General features: G+C 38.2%; 1 protein-coding gene across 1 annotated transcript in view; it reads left to right on the top strand.

Annotated features, from left to right (window-relative positions):
* Positions 1-19,252, top strand: part of TMEM260 (transmembrane protein 260) — a 92,854-nt gene that overhangs the window by 52,965 nt on the left and 20,637 nt on the right. The window contains exons 7-12 of the mRNA XM_006894333.1: positions 376-416; positions 4,969-5,052; positions 7,791-7,905; positions 9,768-9,940; positions 11,951-12,122; positions 16,612-16,760. Coding sequence (XP_006894395.1) covers positions 376-416; positions 4,969-5,052; positions 7,791-7,905; positions 9,768-9,940; positions 11,951-12,122; positions 16,612-16,760 — 734 coding nt within the window. The remainder of the gene's footprint in view (positions 1-375; positions 417-4,968; positions 5,053-7,790; positions 7,906-9,767; positions 9,941-11,950; positions 12,123-16,611; positions 16,761-19,252) is intronic.

Genomic DNA, 19,252 nt, shown 5'->3' with positions numbered 1-19,252 from the left:
CTCTGTGGCTCTTGTTTCCATTCATCTTTCCATCCTCTCCCTTCCTGCTTTCTGAGTTTTATCCTTGGATAAACACAACCCTTATTTGACTGCAGTTAGTGTCGTGAGTGCCACAAATTTGGGATTTTTAAAATGCAGAGATCTTACTTTCATTGATAATTCCTAAGAGCTGAGCCGTGAACTCTGTGACCCAACATGGCAACAATTTGAGGCCAAATACAGACCAGTAGTGCTGCTCCCCCTTCCTTTCATTATGTCTGCTACTTGAACCTGGACGAGATATATATCTTTTTAAATCAAGATGCTAAAATACAATAGCCCATCAAAGCTTAGTTTTACTGTTTATACAAATAAACTTTTCTCTTATGTATTTAGGCAAAATCTGAAGTGGGATCCAGTATGTCTAAGATACTGCTGTGAGTATGAAATATCTGGAACTATTTTAAATGATTTTAAAGATTGTTGAGTTTATCTCTTTATAAAGTATGCCTGAGAAATTGTTTTCAGCTCTGCAGTTAAGAGTTGTTTGTGTATACTATCAAATATCCTAGCAGTTCCTTCGGTATAATAAGGCTTAAAGTGAACAATAAATACAACAGTGAATGAGAATGTTAGATGAATATATAGAGTCTTTAAAATGTTTCAACTGTCATTTGGATTCAAAATTAGCCAACATATTGCTTTAGAAAGAATTTGTTCCTTTTTTTCTGGTTTTTACGTCTTCTTTCTTTCAAAGACATGTTATAACATTGTATTTAGCAAAGTTTGAACAGTTGTTATTTTTGTTTGCTCTTGCTATTTCAATTCTTCAAAATTTGATTGTCTGAACTGGTATTGATATAAATTGTAATTTTTTTCCTTCAGCATTTTTTAGCATCAAATATTATTAGAACCAGTTTATGTAAAAATAATCTTCATCAGTATTATCTAATAGAGCACTTAGTGACCTTAGTGGTAAGGCGTTGCACTGCCAACCCCAAGGCATGTAGTTTGAATCCACCAGCTGCTCCACGGGAGAAAAATGGGCAGTCACCTCCCATGCAGTTTACTGTCTCTGAAAAACCACTAGAGCATCAGTTACGGATCTGGTCCAATTTGACAGTACTCAACAATAGTACTCCTGGAAGGATCCCACCCTAGTAGGTGGGGAGTTATGCTGCTAACTCAAGGTGACAGCTATCTGGTAGTTCACATCAACCAAGGACTCTTTGGAAGAAAGAAGGACAATCTCCTGTACAATTTACAGCCTCGGAAAACCCACATGAGGATCAGCTCTGAGTGGGTTCTGACTCAACAGCCTATTAAAATGAGGGTTTTCATTAGAGTTCCCACAGAGAATCTGACAACTTGAAAATATCTGAACCAATAGGTGATATTTTCTATAATGTTCACACTATAAATCTAGAAGGAATATTTTTCTACAACATTAGAGAAATGTACTAATTAATTAGTAATTTGGAATTTTCAAGACTAACAAAATAATTTTCCAAATATGGAGAGAATATTTCAATTTAATATATGAGACCATTCACACTTCTCTTCTTTACCTGCTAGCTAGATTCTATTCCATCTTCTTGTTAAATAGCTTTCTTCTTCCTCCAAAACATATTACAGTCATAGAAAATTTAGAAGCTACTGATAAGCAAAATTTTTTCTCATATTTTTAATTTATATAGTTAGTTTCACTTACATTATATTTCATTCATGTGTATTGCAAGGGGTTTTCCCCCCTTACAATCATCTGACTAATAACTACATTCATGAAAGTGTGTAAAGTAGCTACCTCATGCCTTATACCCTAAAATCTCCCTTTTAGATAGCCAATCTCTGATTTCTCCATCCCTATCAAGCCATTGCTCTGAGAGAGGAAGGGTGTCCCTTTTGCTGAAGAATCCTCTGTTCAACATGGAAACCCTGAACATCTGCATCTGCAAGCAAAATCCAGTCCAGAGCAAGCCAGCAGGTTGCAGCAGTCTGCCCTTCCTGACAGCGTGGATCATTTTCTCTTCATCTGGTTGGGTTCTGGTCAGCTCATCCTCAGCCAAATGTGGCAAGGTTCAAATGGGCATCAGCTGCAAGCTCTGGTGTCCACACTTCTTGCATTGCAAACTTGTTAATCTAAGCAAAAAATTTAAAAGTAAAATGGGCTATAATTTCAGCATGCAGAGAACAGTTGTTACTATTAATCTGTGAACATATTTATGTATATCCTGCCAATAGAATAATTTTTGTAAAAAACTGCTCATTTTATATATAGATAAAACATTATTTATCTGCAGGTTTTCACTTTTTATCTTGAGAATGCCAGTTATTATTAGCATTTATTATAAAACATTTTGATAGTCTTCACATTTTATTTTAAATATTTGTCTTAATGTCTCACTAATTTTTGTTGCCATTGCTGCTGTTGAGGAGATGGTAGCCAGAAACTCAGCTTCCCATCTATTTGGTTAATGTCTCTAAGCTTTCACTTGATTTTGTTCTATTCTGTGCCAGAAGATCCACTGCCTATACTTTCTGTCTACTTCTGGTAATTGTCACAATATTTAGAATTACTGATATATTTTGCCTTGAAAATTCCCACGTGAACTTCTAAGAACATGCAGGAATAATCCTAGACCATAAATCACACCATTATTTGTTATTCATGAAAGTGTTCTATTTGGGTATGTAAAGACCTCTTTTGCGTTAATAATATTTATGTTGTAGACTGAAAAAGACTTGACGTAAGTGATGACCATCCCTACTCTACATTATTCATTGGAACCAAAGAGGAATGTAGCAAGGAGGTGTGAGCCCTACTATCTCTGATTGAATGAGAGGATTTCCTGTCTTTAATTGTTTTAGGAGAGCAGGAGTGTTGAGAAAGGCAAGTCATCATTAACTTACATGAAAATCCTTCCAAATGATAGAACCTAGTCATCTATCCTTTTCCAGTCAAGCAAATTAAATTTTTTTTCCCAATGGTATCTCTAAATTGCAATCCTGGAGAAGGAAATTATTGAATCTAACCCTAGGCAGTGACCATCTTTTAGAGCTTACGTTTAAGCAACACATCTCCAAGAATTAATTTTGAGAACTGACTTCATTCCTTTTGAAGAATGGTTTGAAATGGGCCTCATGCTGGAATCAATTTTTCGAGTATGTTTGAAGACGAGTGAGGATATCTTCTGATAATAGATGAGTCCCCATTAGTAAAATGCACATTGTGTGGATCCCATAATTAGGGCATCACATTTTCTCCAGTGAAATTGCCACTGGGAAGAAGTTCATTCTTTGATATGGGGACTATGTAATAATTTCTTTTTGAAAAATTGGAGACCACTAGAATAGTAGTTAAGGCTTGTTTCAGAGTGTGAGTAATACCTAGAAAAATGCATATTAGTTAGTGGAAGAATTCTGTTTGATGATAGCAAAGAGAAGACATTTCTCTGAGGTTGCTTAAACATTTTCTCGATGCAAGTACAGGAAACAAGGAAGCTTTTAGGAGATAACCTACAGAAGAATGGCTAAAAATTGTTCGTCTTCCTTTTTTGTTCATGATTGAATCTCTAGAAAGCCATTTGGATTGTTTGTTTTGAATTACTAAATCATTGAAGGACTTACCTACATTGCTCCAAGGATAAGGGTCAAAGCCCAATTCAGATCATTTATCATCAAACTAGTAAGTGATATTCTGTAAAGTATACCTGGGATAAAAGGACAGAATATGTTCTGATTTTGTCCTATTCAAATTGCTGATCAAATATTACAATTTGAAGACATTTTAGAATTGTCTAACTCGTCCTTTTGGTACTTTTTCTCGTATGTTAAAAAACAACAGCAACAACTATGAGATGTCATCTCACCCCAGTCAGAGTGGCAGAATTTAACAGAGCAGCAAGCAATAAATGCTGGTGTGGTTGTGGAGAAACTGGAACCCTTATTCACTGCTGGTGGGAGTGTAAAATGGTGCAACCACTGTGGAAGGCAGTGTGGCACTTTCTCAAAAAGTTGCAGAGATAACATTTGACCCAGCAATTCCACTACTGGGAATATACCCCAAAGAGATCATCAATGACATCCAAGCAGATATATTCAACCCATGTTTATTGCGGCTTTGTTCACAATAGCACGGAGTTGCAAACAACCTAAGTGCCGGTCAACAAACGAATGGATAGAGAAGTTGTGGTATAGGCACACAATGGAATACTACGCTGCATTGAAAAACAAGGAACTCATGCAATATTATTCAAAATGGGTGACTCTGGAGAACGTTATGCTGAGTGAAGTATCTCAGTCACAAAAGGACAAATACTGCATGGTGCCACTGTTGTAAAACAGGACTGACATCGGGGTTGGAGAGAGACTGAGAAAGATGGGTTCAATAATGTATACTGCTGAAATAGATGAGGGAGAAAACTGTTTAAAAGGGATATGTGATTAGGTATTTTTGTCATGACAGGAGTCTAGAGTGAAGGCTGCATAGTGGAGTGGACGGGGGGGGGGGTAGGGTTTGTAAAACAATGAAAGAATTTTTCTTTTATGTTTCTAAGAGGGTAGTGTACTAGTGGGGAGGTTTGGGAGGGGAGAAAAGTGCAACAGTGAATGAATGGAAATCCAAAGTCTCTGTAAATTTTTACTGAAATTAATAATAAATTGAAATAAAATTAAAAAAAAAACAAACCAAAAACACAGCTCATTGCCATTGAGTTGATTCCTCAACCCTGCATCAGGTTTCCAAGACTAAATCTGTACAAAAAGATGAGGAAAAAACTTCCTGCCTTTCTTCTGCTGAGCAGCTAGTGGATTGGAACTGCTGACCTTTCAGCAGCGTAAAGACAAAACTATGTTGACATCTGACTGGTAACATCTAACTGGCCCTTGAAGTTGTTTAATGCGTAATTTGATGTATTCCCTAAGGAACATTTTATTTGGAGTTAACCAAATACTTACTATGCCAACAATAAAATAAATTGTTGTTTACAGCTCTCAAGTAACAAATATGAGGACAGAACTCTCATTGAACATCCAAGCTCTTGCAGTTTATGCAAACGTATGTTTACCAAAGAAGTAAGTGATGCATTTACCTTAAACATGTTGTTAATTCTATTAATTGAATGAATGCAGTGTATAATTGTTGAACTCTACCAGTATATGTTTTATTCTAAATAAATTACTCTTCAGAGTTAGAGAAGCAAAGGAAGACTTCCACTGGCATGGATTGACATGGTGACTTCAGCAGTGGGCTCTGGTGTGTCAGAGATGATTAGAATGACACAGCACAGGGCAGGGTTCAGGTTGGCTGTCCAGAGGGTTGCTACGAGTTTTACTCGACTCGATGGCACCTAACAACAACAACTTCCTTCTATCAAAACAAACAGGTTGCTTTTTTGCTAGGATTTCCACCCCACCACAATTATAAATCAATAATTTGGAAAACATGAGTCTGTTAAACAGGCTGTTTAAACAAATAATTTTATGTCTTAACCTCTGCCAATTACTAGTTAGTATTGTTTACAAAAGAAAAATTTAATGACAAAAATTATTAAATATTAGTACAGACATCCATTTACTTTTTAGTCAATTGTGTGTAAATAAGTACATACAAGAATAGACATTGATAGCTTTGTTTTGTTATGACTCACTCAACAGGATATATGAGTATTTTCTCATAAAAAATACTTAAGGTCATTTAAATTTCTATGTAATATTTTATCCAATGACCATAGCATAATTTACTTAGGGATATTTAGATTGCTTTTACTTTTTCACTATTATCAGTAATTCTAAAATATCTTTGTGGATTGTTCATTGTTGAGTCAATGAATATGAATATTTTAAAGAATCTTGATATATATTATCAGACTTGATATAAGTATCATATATTAGTTTCCTCTTTTTATACTAACTTTTAAAAAATTTTATTTTTATTATTTTCGCGTGTATGTGTGTGTACCATCAAATCGGATCTGACTGGTACAGGAGGAGATTATCCCTCCTTCTCCAGCACAGCATCTAGTGGATTCGAACCACTCACCTCTGGGATTGCAGTGCAGTTTCTTTATACTAGCATTTTCATACTACTGTAGTCTCTCTTACGTAGAAAGTTCTCATTTTTAAGTCTTGATTATTTTGTTATGTGTAAATACTATTTTCTTTTACCTATTTGATTATTTCTCAAGTATGCTTTGTATATTTTCTATGAATGTATATTCTTTGGTGTATCATTCCTCAGTTGCCTGTAAATATGATTTGTCAACTCTAATGCAGATATTTTTAAAAAACAAAACCAAATTTATTTACACTTAAAAATGTAAACACACATTTTTGTCTTGAATTTGATACGTCCAAGGTCTTTTGATCACATGGAGCAGCAGCATTTGAGCAAATTTAGGCGGGGGTTCAAACTTGGGCCAACCCAGATTATTTTGTTAAGAACACGACCCCAAAGGAGCCTGACATAGTCTTGTGTACCCTACAGCTCCTCACACTGTGAGGTTACAGCAGGCACTTTGGGTTTATTGTAGGAACGTTCACAATTTTTCTTATCACTAGAAGTCCATCAATAATCTTTTCAAATACCACGTGCTTCCCATTCAGACAATCACACTTAGAACAGGTGGTGAAGAACTGGCAGCCATTTGTACTGAAACCACTGTTTGTCATGGAAAGAAGACCTAGAGCTGAGTGTCTAAGTTTAAAATTTTCATCTGCAAATGGCCCTTAGTAAATACTGGCAACTCCAGTACCATCTCCATTAACAAAATCTCCACCCTGGATCATGAAATCCTTTATGACCCTGCAGAAAGTGCACCCTTTGTATCTTATTGGAACTCCATCTTTTTTAAATTCTCCTGTACAAGACCTGCCTAACGTTCTCGGTCATTTTAGGCACAATATCTGCAGAAAGATAATTTTCATGCAGTCAACTTCCTGGTTGCCCATGTGGACATCAAAGAACACCACAAGGTTGACACTGAATTTTAATTTGCCACTGCCATAGTTGTGACCTACTGGGCCAATTGGCAGCATCATGATAGATGGTGAAGAGATTGAGGTTGTTAGCAGCTTCATTTTGCTTGAATCCACAATAAACACTCTTGGCACCAGCAGCCAGGAAATGAAAAGATGTATTGCGATGGGAAAGTCTGCTGTTAGAGATCTCTCCAAAGTACTGAAGAGCAACAGTGTCAGTCTGGAGACTAAGGTGCGCCTGATACAGACCATGGTCTTTGCAATCACTTGCTACGCATCAGAGAGCTGGACTATAACTAAGGATGATAGAAGGATAATTGGTGCCTTTGAGCTGTGGTGTTTGAGAAAAGTATTAAATATACCATGGACTGCTAAGAAAACAAACAGGTTTGTCTTGGAGAGGGTTAAACCAGGCTGCTCTTTGGAGGCAAGGATTTTGAAGCTTCGTCTGACATACTTTGGACATGTTGCAAGGAAGGACCAGTCTTTGGAGAGGGACATCATGCTTGGGAGGGTTGAGGGACAGTGCAAGAGAGGAAGACACTCTACAAGGTGGATTGATTCAGTGACTGGGGTAATGTGGTAGGAATGTCAGAGACAGTGAGATTGGCACAGGACAGAGCAGGCTTTAGGGCTGTTGTACATAACCACAACAACAACATAATGTGACCTGGAAGCGTAAGGCCAGCTCAGGTTTTTAAAAAAGATCTTTTCATGTTCCTGGTTAAAGATGAAAAGTTGACTAGATTCAGTAGGTTAAACCTATATTATTTATGTTCATGCAAATAAATAATGATTAGGCTTTTTTTTGTTTGTTTTTTTTTTTTTTACAGGGAGAGACAGAATCCATCCTTAGTATGGCTTTTTACTGGAATGTTTTGCATTTATTCATTGTTCTTTGCTTGGAGGGCCAATTTAGATATCTCAAAACCACTTTTCATGGGTGTGGTAAGTTTTACTTAGTGATATCTCTTGACCATAAAATTTGTGAGGAATGTACAATTATATTCTTCTTGAATCTTACAGAATAGCAGATTATTTTTAATATAGTTAAAATCTTACTTATATAGCATTATAAAGGAAACAGTTGAAATTCTTGAACCAGGAAAGCTAAGCTCATTTTTAGGGAAGAAATTAATGGGAAAATTATCATTTAGTACATATAATAGAAAAAAGAGTTAATGTGTGTGTGTGTGCGCGCGCGCGCACGCGCGTTGTTGTTACATGCCATCCAGTCTCCTGTGACTCATAGCGATCCTCTATGCACAACAGTTCTAAACCCACCCTGGCCTGAGCCAGTCTCACTGACTAACACATCTACCCCTATTACCCCAGTTCCTTTGTCAATCCATCTCATCCAAGGTCTTCCTCTCCTGCACTGTCTCTTTACCCTTCTGAGCATGATGTCCTTCTCCAAGGACTAGTCCCTACTGGCCAAATGCCCAAATTATGTGAGGTGGAGCTTCAGAATCCTTGCCTTGAAGGAGAAACTTGGTTTAACCCTCTCCAAGACAGACCTATTCATTCTTTTGGTGGTCCATGGTATGGCAATACTCTCCTCCAGCATGACAACACAAAGACATCGATTCTTCTGTAATCTGTGTGTATGTTAGGTAATTATTTGTGCCTAACATATAGGTAATACTACTTCTATTTCTCCTGCAATATTTTTTTAATAGCAAAACAAGTATAGATTTTAATTAGAGGCTCTTACCAACTTATTTCCTCATCTCCTACCCCTCAAATGCCAAGCTTAAGCATAAGATCAATCACATTTTTCTTTCCTTCTGATTACTGTCACTAGGGAGCTCTGGTATCTTAGTGGTAAGGAATTGCACTGCCAATGCAAAGGTGCATGGTTTGAATCTGCCAGTTTCCCTAGGGAGAAAGATGTATAGTCTCCTCCCATGTGATTTACTGCCTTTGAAAACCCACTGGAGGGTCAACTATTGGACAGTTATAACCCAGTGATTCACAGCAACAACCACCTATCTCTAAGGTTGGAGTATTTCCTGTCGTCCAGGAACTCTATAAATTAGGTAGCCTTTTTTGGCAGCTGAAACCAATTCATGGTTTTCTGCTCAAGGGGCCTAATAATTAATAATCTCACATTATCATCTGACATTCGAGTCAGCTGAGAAATAGTAACCAGCGCAAATGCTGGAAGAATTGCCTTTACCACAGACAGTGTTGGGATTGGAGAACCTGACCTACACATGTGGGCAAAGAGACTTCTTTTATTGAATCCCAGAATTAACAGACTTAACTTCTCACAACAGGCTCTCCCACCTCACCCCCACCCCACTGCTGCCACAGAGATAGAATTTGCCCCAGGACCAGAGCTCCTGGTGGGCAGTTCATTTCCCAGAGTAAGAGAAACGGGCAGATGCCCATTGCTGCCCCAAACTCCCCGGTCAATTCAGTCCATAGAGAGAAGTTAAGTGAAAAGGCAGAGAGAGGCCAGGAAGGTATACTAGCAGAGCTTCTCTACATGGAAGAAATCATGAGTTCAAACAAAAGTCTTTTCTACTCCCCACTGCATATCCCAGGAGCTCAAGAGCAAAGCTGTGGGAGTGAATGAGTGTGAAGAACCACACTGGGAGATTCTCATGTCAGAGTGGAAAGGAGCAATGTTTAGAAATGAAAAGATGAAGTGATATGGAGTTAGACTGAGAGAGTGTTAACTAGACCTGAGTCATCGCAGGAATAAACAACTAAGTATGTTCAGTGCGTATTTTTGAATGTGTAAACAGCTGATTTGAGTGCACGGGCTGGTCTGCTGAACGTTCCCTGCTTGTGCTGATTTGCAGGTAGAACGATTCTGGATGCAGAGCAATGCGGTGGTGGCTGTCCTTGCTGGTGTTGGCCTGGCTGCGCTTGTGTCTCAGAGTAACCGGGTACTGAACCACAGCCTCGGGCTCCAGTGTCTGGAGTGGCTTTCAGCACTGATTTTTGTCATTTACCAAATATATTCTAATTACAGGTAACAGATGTTATTTTTATTAAAAGTACTGCTCAGGTCAGAGACATCTGCATATTGAGATTCTAAGACTTTATCTCATCTTTAACTCCAGCTCCTTTCCAAGACTCAAAGTGAGGCAGCTTGGTTTAAGGGTGCAATGACTCTCAGACATTCAGAGTTACTGAACCTCCCTGAACCTGAAAATAAACGTGGAGAATGTGTAGTTCTAGGCCATTGCAAGCCAGAGTTTGTGTGGTACATGAATTTATAGATTTAAACAGCACTTCGGATGCTTTGTGAGCACTGGAATGTATGTAAAAATCTCACAGAGATGGAAATTAAAGACATTTGAGCCTTTTTGTATGGCCTAAAAAAAATTTACTTTATACTGTCATGATTTCATGTTTTGAATAGTACTTATCTCTTACCTACTTCACCTTGTAGTCATAAATATTTAAAACAAAGTTCCAAAAGTTTCGTCTTATGCATCATTAATCTGTATGTGTTTTTTTAAAAATGCTTTTTTTGATAACCATAACTTTCTCCACACCTGCAACACATGGAGTTTTTCCAACTTTCCATTGAAAGTCCATTTATTTCTATATTATTAAGTAAACAGAAGTAGGAGAGGCCTTTCAAGTTTATAACAATACTAATAATGTTTTTAAAGATTAAATTTGCACAGTCAACTTTAAAAACAGATGTTCTCTGTAATAGCAGATAGAGCCAGAGTGATGAAGGTTGCATCACCAGTAGGCCTTGGGAGAAGGCAGTGTGGGTCCTAGGCATGTTTCCATAACTAGCTCAGGAAGGGTCCACGTAGTCCAGTGTTCTCCCACATTTTTTTCCCTATTGCATCCCACCTCAGGGCTTTAGGGCAGTTCAAGTTCAGTGCCAGGAGTACTTGTACAGGCTGGGATTTATTTTGTTTGGAGTTTTTTATTTGCTTCGAGGGAAGAAAGAGATAACATCTCTGCTGGATCGCACAATAAAGCATCACACATTGCAAAGGAGGGAATCATAAAGGGGAATGCTAATTATTACCTCAGTTACAAAGGCAGGCATGATATTCTGCTCCTTGAAGTGTTTATTTGCTGTCTGATACTAACCCGGTGATTTAACTTTAGGCTATGCTGAGCAACTCTTATTAAATTTTAAGGTACCTGATAATGACAGGAAGGAAATGGCTTGTTCTTACTCTCATATATGGTCTGAGAAGCTCTCAGGATTGATGCCAGCTTGTCTTTGGAATTAAGATTCACTTCATTATTGAAAAGGGTTATAGTGCTGTTGTTAGCAATAGCAAATAATGCATCAAAAGACGTATACAACACAACAAACTACTGATTGGCCTCATTCCCTAGTGGTTTCTTCCTCTTAATGGGAGAGAGGAACCCTGGGAGCTTGGAACAATGGTTCCACAGAGTGGTAGAAGGGGTCAGCATCTATGAAAAAGAGCATCAAATACTAACTTTATTTTGAAAATGGGCATATGTATGTCTGAAAAGTCAAATACATTATTTATATGCTTTTTTTTTTTTTTGCCACCTGGGCAATATCCTACACACAATGTTATTTGAGTATGTGCTATGCATGTTTCCTGGTGTTATATGTGTATGTTCTCTACAATGAGCACATATTTTAGAAAAGAAAATAGACTAAAATAAAATGAGTGTAAATTCCTGGTGCAATTGGAAACCTTTTTAAATGACCTTACACAGCTTTGGGCGGGGGGGGGGGGGGTGCGGAGAAGACTTTTTCATGAGCACTAAATTATTATTATGGAAAAGATGATTGATTCCATGAGTAAAGCAGCAGACTGATTTTTTTTTTTACTGCAGAGTTCTTTTTCTCAATGATGGTATTCTCTTTTCAAATATAGGCATCCTTTCAGAGAAAACATATTAGAATACTTTGAAATATTAGACGTAGATTGTGTGATGGGAAAGAAATGGGAAGGAAAATAAGCCCAGTTATTAAAGCTGTAGCAAAGTGTTGCTATTTTAACTCTTTTTCCATCCTTTTATTTAGCATTTGTGACCAAAGGACCAATTATGTGATTGATAAATTTGCAAAGAACCTTCTAGTCTCTATGCCTCACAATGCTATTATCTTACTCAGAGGAGATTTGCCAGGAAACTCTCTCCGTTACATGCATTTCTGTGAGGGTTTGAGGCCAGATATTTCGTTAGTGGATCAAGAAGTAAGTATATGAAAAATGTACTTGGACTATAGTAATAGATATTTTGAAGCATGCTTTTTAAGAAAGAGTAACTATTTTATAGTTATTCTCACACATAAGATTACATGAGGAGCATTAAGCACACAGTAAGCCCTTAATATCTCCCAAACTAAAATTTTAAGTAATAAACCTTAATTTCATATTTTCTTTTTGAGTTCTGATCTGCATGTTGTTGTTAAGTGCCATCAAATTAAGCACAACTCCTAGTGACCCTATGAACAAAAGGTCTGAGCCCTCTTCTGTAACTATCATCATTTCTCTAATATTCATAGAGTTCCCAAAGGCCTGTTATTTAGGAAGTGAATGCCAATTCTGCTTTCAAGCCTGTCTTAATCTGAGAGATCTACCAAACCCTGTCTACCATGTATAACCATTATGGCATTTGACACAGCAGTGGCACAGCGTTCAGTATCCCAGCAAACCAAATTATCTCAGTACAGCAAACTGACAGACTGGTGCTGTGCCTCCAAGCACAATGTTCTTCTCAAATACAATTAACAGGCCTGAGGGCCTAACTGATTTTTAAATACAAAGGCCTACCCATCAGGTCCTGATTGACTTAAACAAGAGGCTTCCAGCCCAGGCGTCCAGCCCATAGTTGATGGTTAATTAACCCAGGTGACCAGTCAGTTTACACACTGTTGTGAACAGAGTTGAGAAAAAAAAAAATCAAACCGTTTACACCCAACTTTCAACTAAATCAGGAGAAGATACCCTCCAGAATCCAGTTGTTTCACACATGAGCCTCCAGACTGGAGACTTAGACATGGCCCAACAAACTTTAAAATGCACAGGCCTGCCCACCAGGTCCTGAATGACTTAAACAAGAGACTTCCAGCCCACAGCTGATTGTTAACTAAATCAGGCAACCAATCTGGTATGCATAGCTGGATTGAAATGAACTTGTCATTTGTTATTAAAGGTATTATATAAGATAAGCAAACAATAAGCATAATAGGTCAGATAATAATTACAGCAAAGCTTCAAAAGTATAAATAAAAACTCATTGCCATCAAGTAGGAACAAACTTATATCTGACCCTCCTGTGGCGTTTCAGAGGCTGTTAAGCACGGGAGGAGATTGCCTGTTTTCCCATCTTTCCTCTGATTAAGTCACTGGTGAATTTGAACCACCAGGGAGCACCACTTTTGGCTTAGCCTCCAACTCGCCATGGATGGATTAGGCTAAAATGGTCTATAAGAAAAACTAGAGCTCTGCATTTATAAAAGTATAGAATTTCTGAGGGTGGGAAGGTGGAAACTGTCTATAAGAAAAATTAGAGCTTTCTCTCTATAAAAGTATAGAATTTCTGAGGGTGGGAAGGTAGGAGCAGAGGAGTAAGGATAGGCAGGGTGGGGGTAATCATAGGGCCACACAATTTGATGGGTGGAGGGAGGAGTAGGTTAAGGAAATGTAACTATTTAGTGTGAAAAACAATGTATATGAACTAAGTACACCAGTATAAAATTAAAAAAAATATATTAAAGTATAGAGTTGATATTTCAGAAACAATTTCTTGTATATTTATTTAATCAAAAGAAGATACTGTAGTTGTTACATGCTGCCCAGTCAATTTTGACTTGTGTTGATCCCATAGAACAGAGTAAGAGACTCTGGTGGCCTAGGAGTAAAGAATTGCACTGCCAAGCCAAAGGCATGCACTTCAAATCCACCAGCTACTCTGTGGGAGAAAAAGTGACAGTCTCTCCCTCCACAGTTTACAGCTATGATGCTATGGAAGGTGAGCCGTGAGTCATTTCCAACTTGACAGAACACAGGAGTAACATAAGACGGCAGAAATGCTCCCGGGATTTCCTAGGTTGTAATCTTTACAGTAGCAAATCACTAAGTCTCCTGCAGAGTGACTAGTGGCTCTAAACCTCTAACCTTTTGATTAACAGCCAGCTGAGTGCTTAATTATTGTATCACCATCCTTCCCTTTAAGTAGCACTCTGGCTGTACTTTCTCCAGGACATAGCTGTTTAGGGGGCGTTTTTTGGCCATCCATGGGATATTCAGCACTCTTCTCCAGCATCGCAGCTCAAAGGTATCAACTCTTCTCTCATACTTATTCATTATCTAGCTTATACTCTTACACTTATTCATTATCTAGCATAGCAAGTGACTGAAAATACCCAATACCAGTTACATGTTAGTCTTCAAACAGACTTCACATACTTCCTGATGTCCTGACTGCTACTTAACTACCAACAGTGTTGATTGTGGATCCAAGTAAGATGAAATCTTTGATACCTTCAATCTTTTCTCTATCAAAGTGTTGCTTATCAGTCCGGTAATGAGGATTTTTGTCTTCTTGATGTTGAGATGCCATCTGTACTGAAGACTGTAGTCTTTGATCTGCTCCACCAAACGCTTCAGATCTTCCTCACTTTCAGCAAACAAGAAGACAAGATGGTGTCATATGCATAATTCAGGTTGTTGATGACTCTTCCTCCGATCCTGAACCCACATTCTTTTTTTCATAGAGTCCACCTTCTTAAATGTTTTACTCAGCATACAGATTGAATAGATATGGAGAAAGGATACAATCCTGATGCACACTTTCCCTGATTTTAAACCATGTAGTGTTCCCGTGGTCTGTTCAGACAGCAGCTTCTTGGTCTAGGTTATAAGTTTTGCATAACAATTAAGTGTTCTGAAATTTCCATTCTTCTCATTGTTAGCCATAATTTGTTATAATCCATACAGTCAAATGCCTTTGCATACTTAATAAAACAGGTATTTTTCTTGTATTCTCTCCTTCCAATTAAGTGTTGTCTCTTCTAAACCCAGCTTGAACTTCTCTCACTTCTCACTCAAGGTACTATTAGCTGGTTTTGGATGATCTTCAGCAATATTTTGCTTTCATGTGATATAATGATATTGCTTGATAACTTCCACACTCTGTTGGATCACCTTTTTGAGGAATAGGCACAATATGGATCTCTTCCAATCATTCAGCCTCTAACTGTCCTCCAGACTTGCCACATAAACTAGTGAGCTCCTCCAGGGCTGCATCTGTTACTTGAGACATGTCCGTTGGTATTTCATTGACTCCTGGGACCTGATTTTATGCCAGTGCCTTCGATGCAGCTTGAACTTCTTCCTTCATTACTCTTGGCTCTTGTTCATATAAGGACAGATAATTAATTTGGTGCTGCAGACTAGAATTGACTTGCAACAGTAACAACAAAATAAAATAATTTAGTCTAAAAAGGGCTTCTTTTAACTTCATTATCTAGATTACTTGATTATTTGAGCATGCTTCTCAATGGTAGGGATTATATTTTGCTCTTTATAGGTGAGCAGTACTTGATTTTGGAAGGAATGGACTAATAATACATCTTTCTGCTTTGTCTGAGTTGTCAAGCTGGGCCGTTAAAGACATTTTAACTCCAGCAAACTAATTTTGAGAACTCTTCCATCCTAAGAAGTGTGTTTGGTGCAGAGGCATATAGGTGAAAAGATCCAGTCCCTTCCTTTGAGGATTCAGTCTGTTGCTGTTGTTGGTACGTCTCATCAAGTCGACTAGGACTTACTGCCAACCCCTGAAAACAGAACAGAGCTGTGCCCTATCTATCCTGTGCTATCCTCATGGTCTCTGCCATCTTCAAAAAATGGTTCCAATGACTGTATCAATCCAATTTTTTGAGGGTTATCCTCTTTTGCTGACCCTCTTACTTTTCCAGTGTCATATCTTCCTCCATGGACTGGCCCCTACTCACAAGATGCCCAGAGGATTTGAGACCAAGTTTCACTATTCTTACCTCTAAGCAGCGCACTGGTTGCACTCCTCCAAGACAGATGTGTCTGTTCTTTTGGCAGTCCATGGCATGTTCAGTACTCTTCTCCATCACCACTATTCAAAGGCCTCAGTTCTTTCTTGGTCTTCCTTATTCAGAGTCAAACTTTCAGATACATAGGAAGCTGTTGAAAATATGATGGCTTGTATCAGGCACACCTTGGTCTTTAAACAGAGTATTCACCATCTAGTGAGGAATAAATAAGCAAAGATACTTGAGCCAGTGCTGAAAATTGAATATTCGTTCACGATGTAGTGCGTATAGAATTACACTGCTAACGCAAAGGCCACATCTCGATTCAAATCCACCAGTGGCTCTGTGGGAGGGAGAAAGATGGAGTTGATTCTTTCTGTCTCGATGACAATGGGGTGCTAAAAAAAATAGGGAAATGTCATTCTAGATGGTTTGCCAAATTGTCAAGCATGGAGCAAAGATGAAATGAAGAACTAATGTAAACAATGGTAATCGTACCTTAAGATATAAAATCTTAATCATAAGGAAAGTACTTGGTATCCTATTCATAGGCTATGTTTTGTATCTATTATATATGTATGCTATATCTATTCATTGAATGTAATTGCATTTTAAAGTCTTTCCACTGTTCTTGATTAAAAGTGTGACATTATTTGTGATTTTTATTCTGACAGATGATGACTTATGAATGGTATTTGCCCAAGATGGCAAAGCACTTACCAGGTGTCAACTTTCCTGGGAATCGGTGGAATCCTGTGGAAGGAATATTACCTAGCGGGATGGTCACATTTAATCTTTATCATTTTCTTGAAATAAATAAACAGTAAGCATTATTTTCATATAATAGCTTTTTCTAAAGTCTTAAGCTTTTCTAAAATTGTTTATGTAGCAGCTGTGCCTCATCCAAAAGACCAATTTTCTACCCCTATTTCCCTGTCACCGGTGAGATTATCTTTGTAATTAAATTGAGTATCTGCACATAAATGAGACCAGGCAGAAATAAATGTTATTGTTCTGGGTAAAGGAAAAATAAAGACAGATTAGCAAGAACAGCAAATAAGATCTGAGTGCAATTCAGAGAAATTGGAGATGCGCCTGCCTACTTGAAATCTTTGCAGGTGGATCACAAGCAATTATAGTTTCCCCCAGATGAACACCAGGGCCCACTTTTAAGTGTAAAACAAATGTTTTCCAGGAATAATCACTATATAAAAATAGCCTGAGTTCTTTTTTTTTCTTATAAAAGATAAGACATTTTCATAAGAGAAACACCTACAGTTAGGCTAACTGAGATAAAATATGAGTTGTGAATTCTGTACTTGAGAACACAGAATTGTTTACAGTTAAAGTCAAGAATAATATCTCCCTCAGTGGTATCATCTTGGCCATTTCTTCTGTCTTAGAAATGCTTGGGTTTGTTCAAAGCTTAAAGAAGATCTGTTTCATGATTTCAATTTTGTCATAAAGGAAACATCAGAAGTGCTTTGTAAAATCCAAAACTAAATTGTCCCCTGTCAAAAACTTCATAATGATACACTTTTGGTGTTCAAAATCCAAAGTTTTCTATGACTCATGAATACTTAATTTTTCTATTTTGGAATAAGGTAGAGCCATCAGAATCTCCAAATGGGTTTTTTGTTCATTTTCTTTGACTCTATCTCATAAACATTTGTTGGATAACTACTGTTTCAAACTTGTATTAAGTTCTGACAAGAAAAAGATGAATGGCACCTATTTCCAAATTCTAGTAGACTACACTCTAGTTGTATGTACGCAGATCTGGATAATCATAATATAATGGAGGAAGTCCTGTACTTGCCTGTCACTGCATCTGTCTATCTTGTTGGCTGTCTTCCTCTCCTTTGTTGACTCTGCCTTTCTAAGCATGATATCCTTCTTGAGGGCTGGCTCCCCCTAATAATATATCTCACTCTCCTTGCACTTTGGCTGCACTGCTTTCTAGACCGATTTGTTTGTTCTTTTGGCAGTCCGTGGAACATTAATTATTCTTTGCCAGCATCACAGTTCAGAGGCATCAGTTCTTCATTTGCCCTTATTTATTGTCCAGATTTCACATGCTTATGAAACACTTGAAAATATGGTTTTGATCATGTATACTTTAATCTTCAAAGTGACAGCCTTGCTTGGTAGCACTTTAAAGAGGTCCTTGGCAGTAGACTTAACCAATGCATTGTGCCATTGGATTTCTTTTCATTAGTTTATTTTTTGTTGTTGTTATGTGCCATTGAATTGCTTGCGACTCTTAGCAATCCTATGTACAAGAGCCCTAGATGCCGTTCTAGCGTATGCCAACCTCGCCATCTCAAACACACTCATTCCCACCACTGAATTCACAGAATCGATCCATCTCATCGAGGGTCTTCCTCTCCTGCGCCGTCCCTCCACTCTCCCAAACATGACGTCCTTCTCCAAGGACCAATGCCTCCTTGCAACATGCCCAAAGTATGTCAGACGAAGCTTCAGAATCCTTGACTCCAAGGAGCACTCTGGCTTTACCCTCTGCAGGAAAAACCTGTTTGTTCTCCTAGCAGTCCATGGTATATTCAACACTCTTCTCCAGCACCACAGCTCAATGGCATCAATTCTCTATCAGCCCTATTCACTGTCCAACTCTCCGATGCATAGCACGTAATTGCAAAGACTATAGCCTGGATCAGGAGCACTTTAGTCTGCAGCCTGGCATCGTTGCTCTTGAGTACTCTTGAGGGGTCCCTCACAGCTGATTTTCCCAATGCAATTAGTCTCCTGATTTCCTGGCTGATGTTACCAAGAGAGTTGGTTGTGGAACCAAGTAAACTAAAACTGTTAACTATCTCAATCTTTTCACCATCCATACTGATGCTGCCAGTTGCCCACTGGTGAGAATCTTTGTTTTCTTGATGTTGAACTTCAATCCATATTGAAGGCTGCAGTCCTTGACCTTTTTCAGCAAGCGCTTCAGGTCCTCTTCAGTTTCAGCAAGCAGGGTTGTGTCATCCGCATAACACAGGTTGTTGACGACTCTTCCATCAATCCTGATGCCACATTCCTCCTCTTACAGCCCAGCATTTCAGATGATCTGTTCTGCAGATCTAAATATAAACACAAGGATTTTTTTGCAAATAGCACCTTATCTACAAAGGGATTGCACTGGGTATCCCCAGACCCAGAGGCATCCAGGGGCTCAGATCCCTGTCTCATCTGCAATGGCAGGAACCTTTCAGTTGAAAATTGCCCATAGGAGACCTCTAGTTGTGGAAAGGCAATTCACTGGACAAGCAGTCTTGTCCTTTATAAATTAAAAATTACCACCTT

Source organism: Elephantulus edwardii, unplaced genomic scaffold (genome assembly GCF_000299155.1).
Source record: "Elephantulus edwardii isolate Elephantulus edwardi_28Jun2011 unplaced genomic scaffold, EleEdw1.0 scaffold00140, whole genome shotgun sequence".
Classification (NCBI taxonomy): domain Eukaryota; kingdom Metazoa; phylum Chordata; class Mammalia; order Macroscelidea; family Macroscelididae; genus Elephantulus; species Elephantulus edwardii.
The sequence above is the reverse complement of the archived record's forward strand: the minus strand, read 5'-3'. Positions and strand labels throughout refer to the sequence as shown.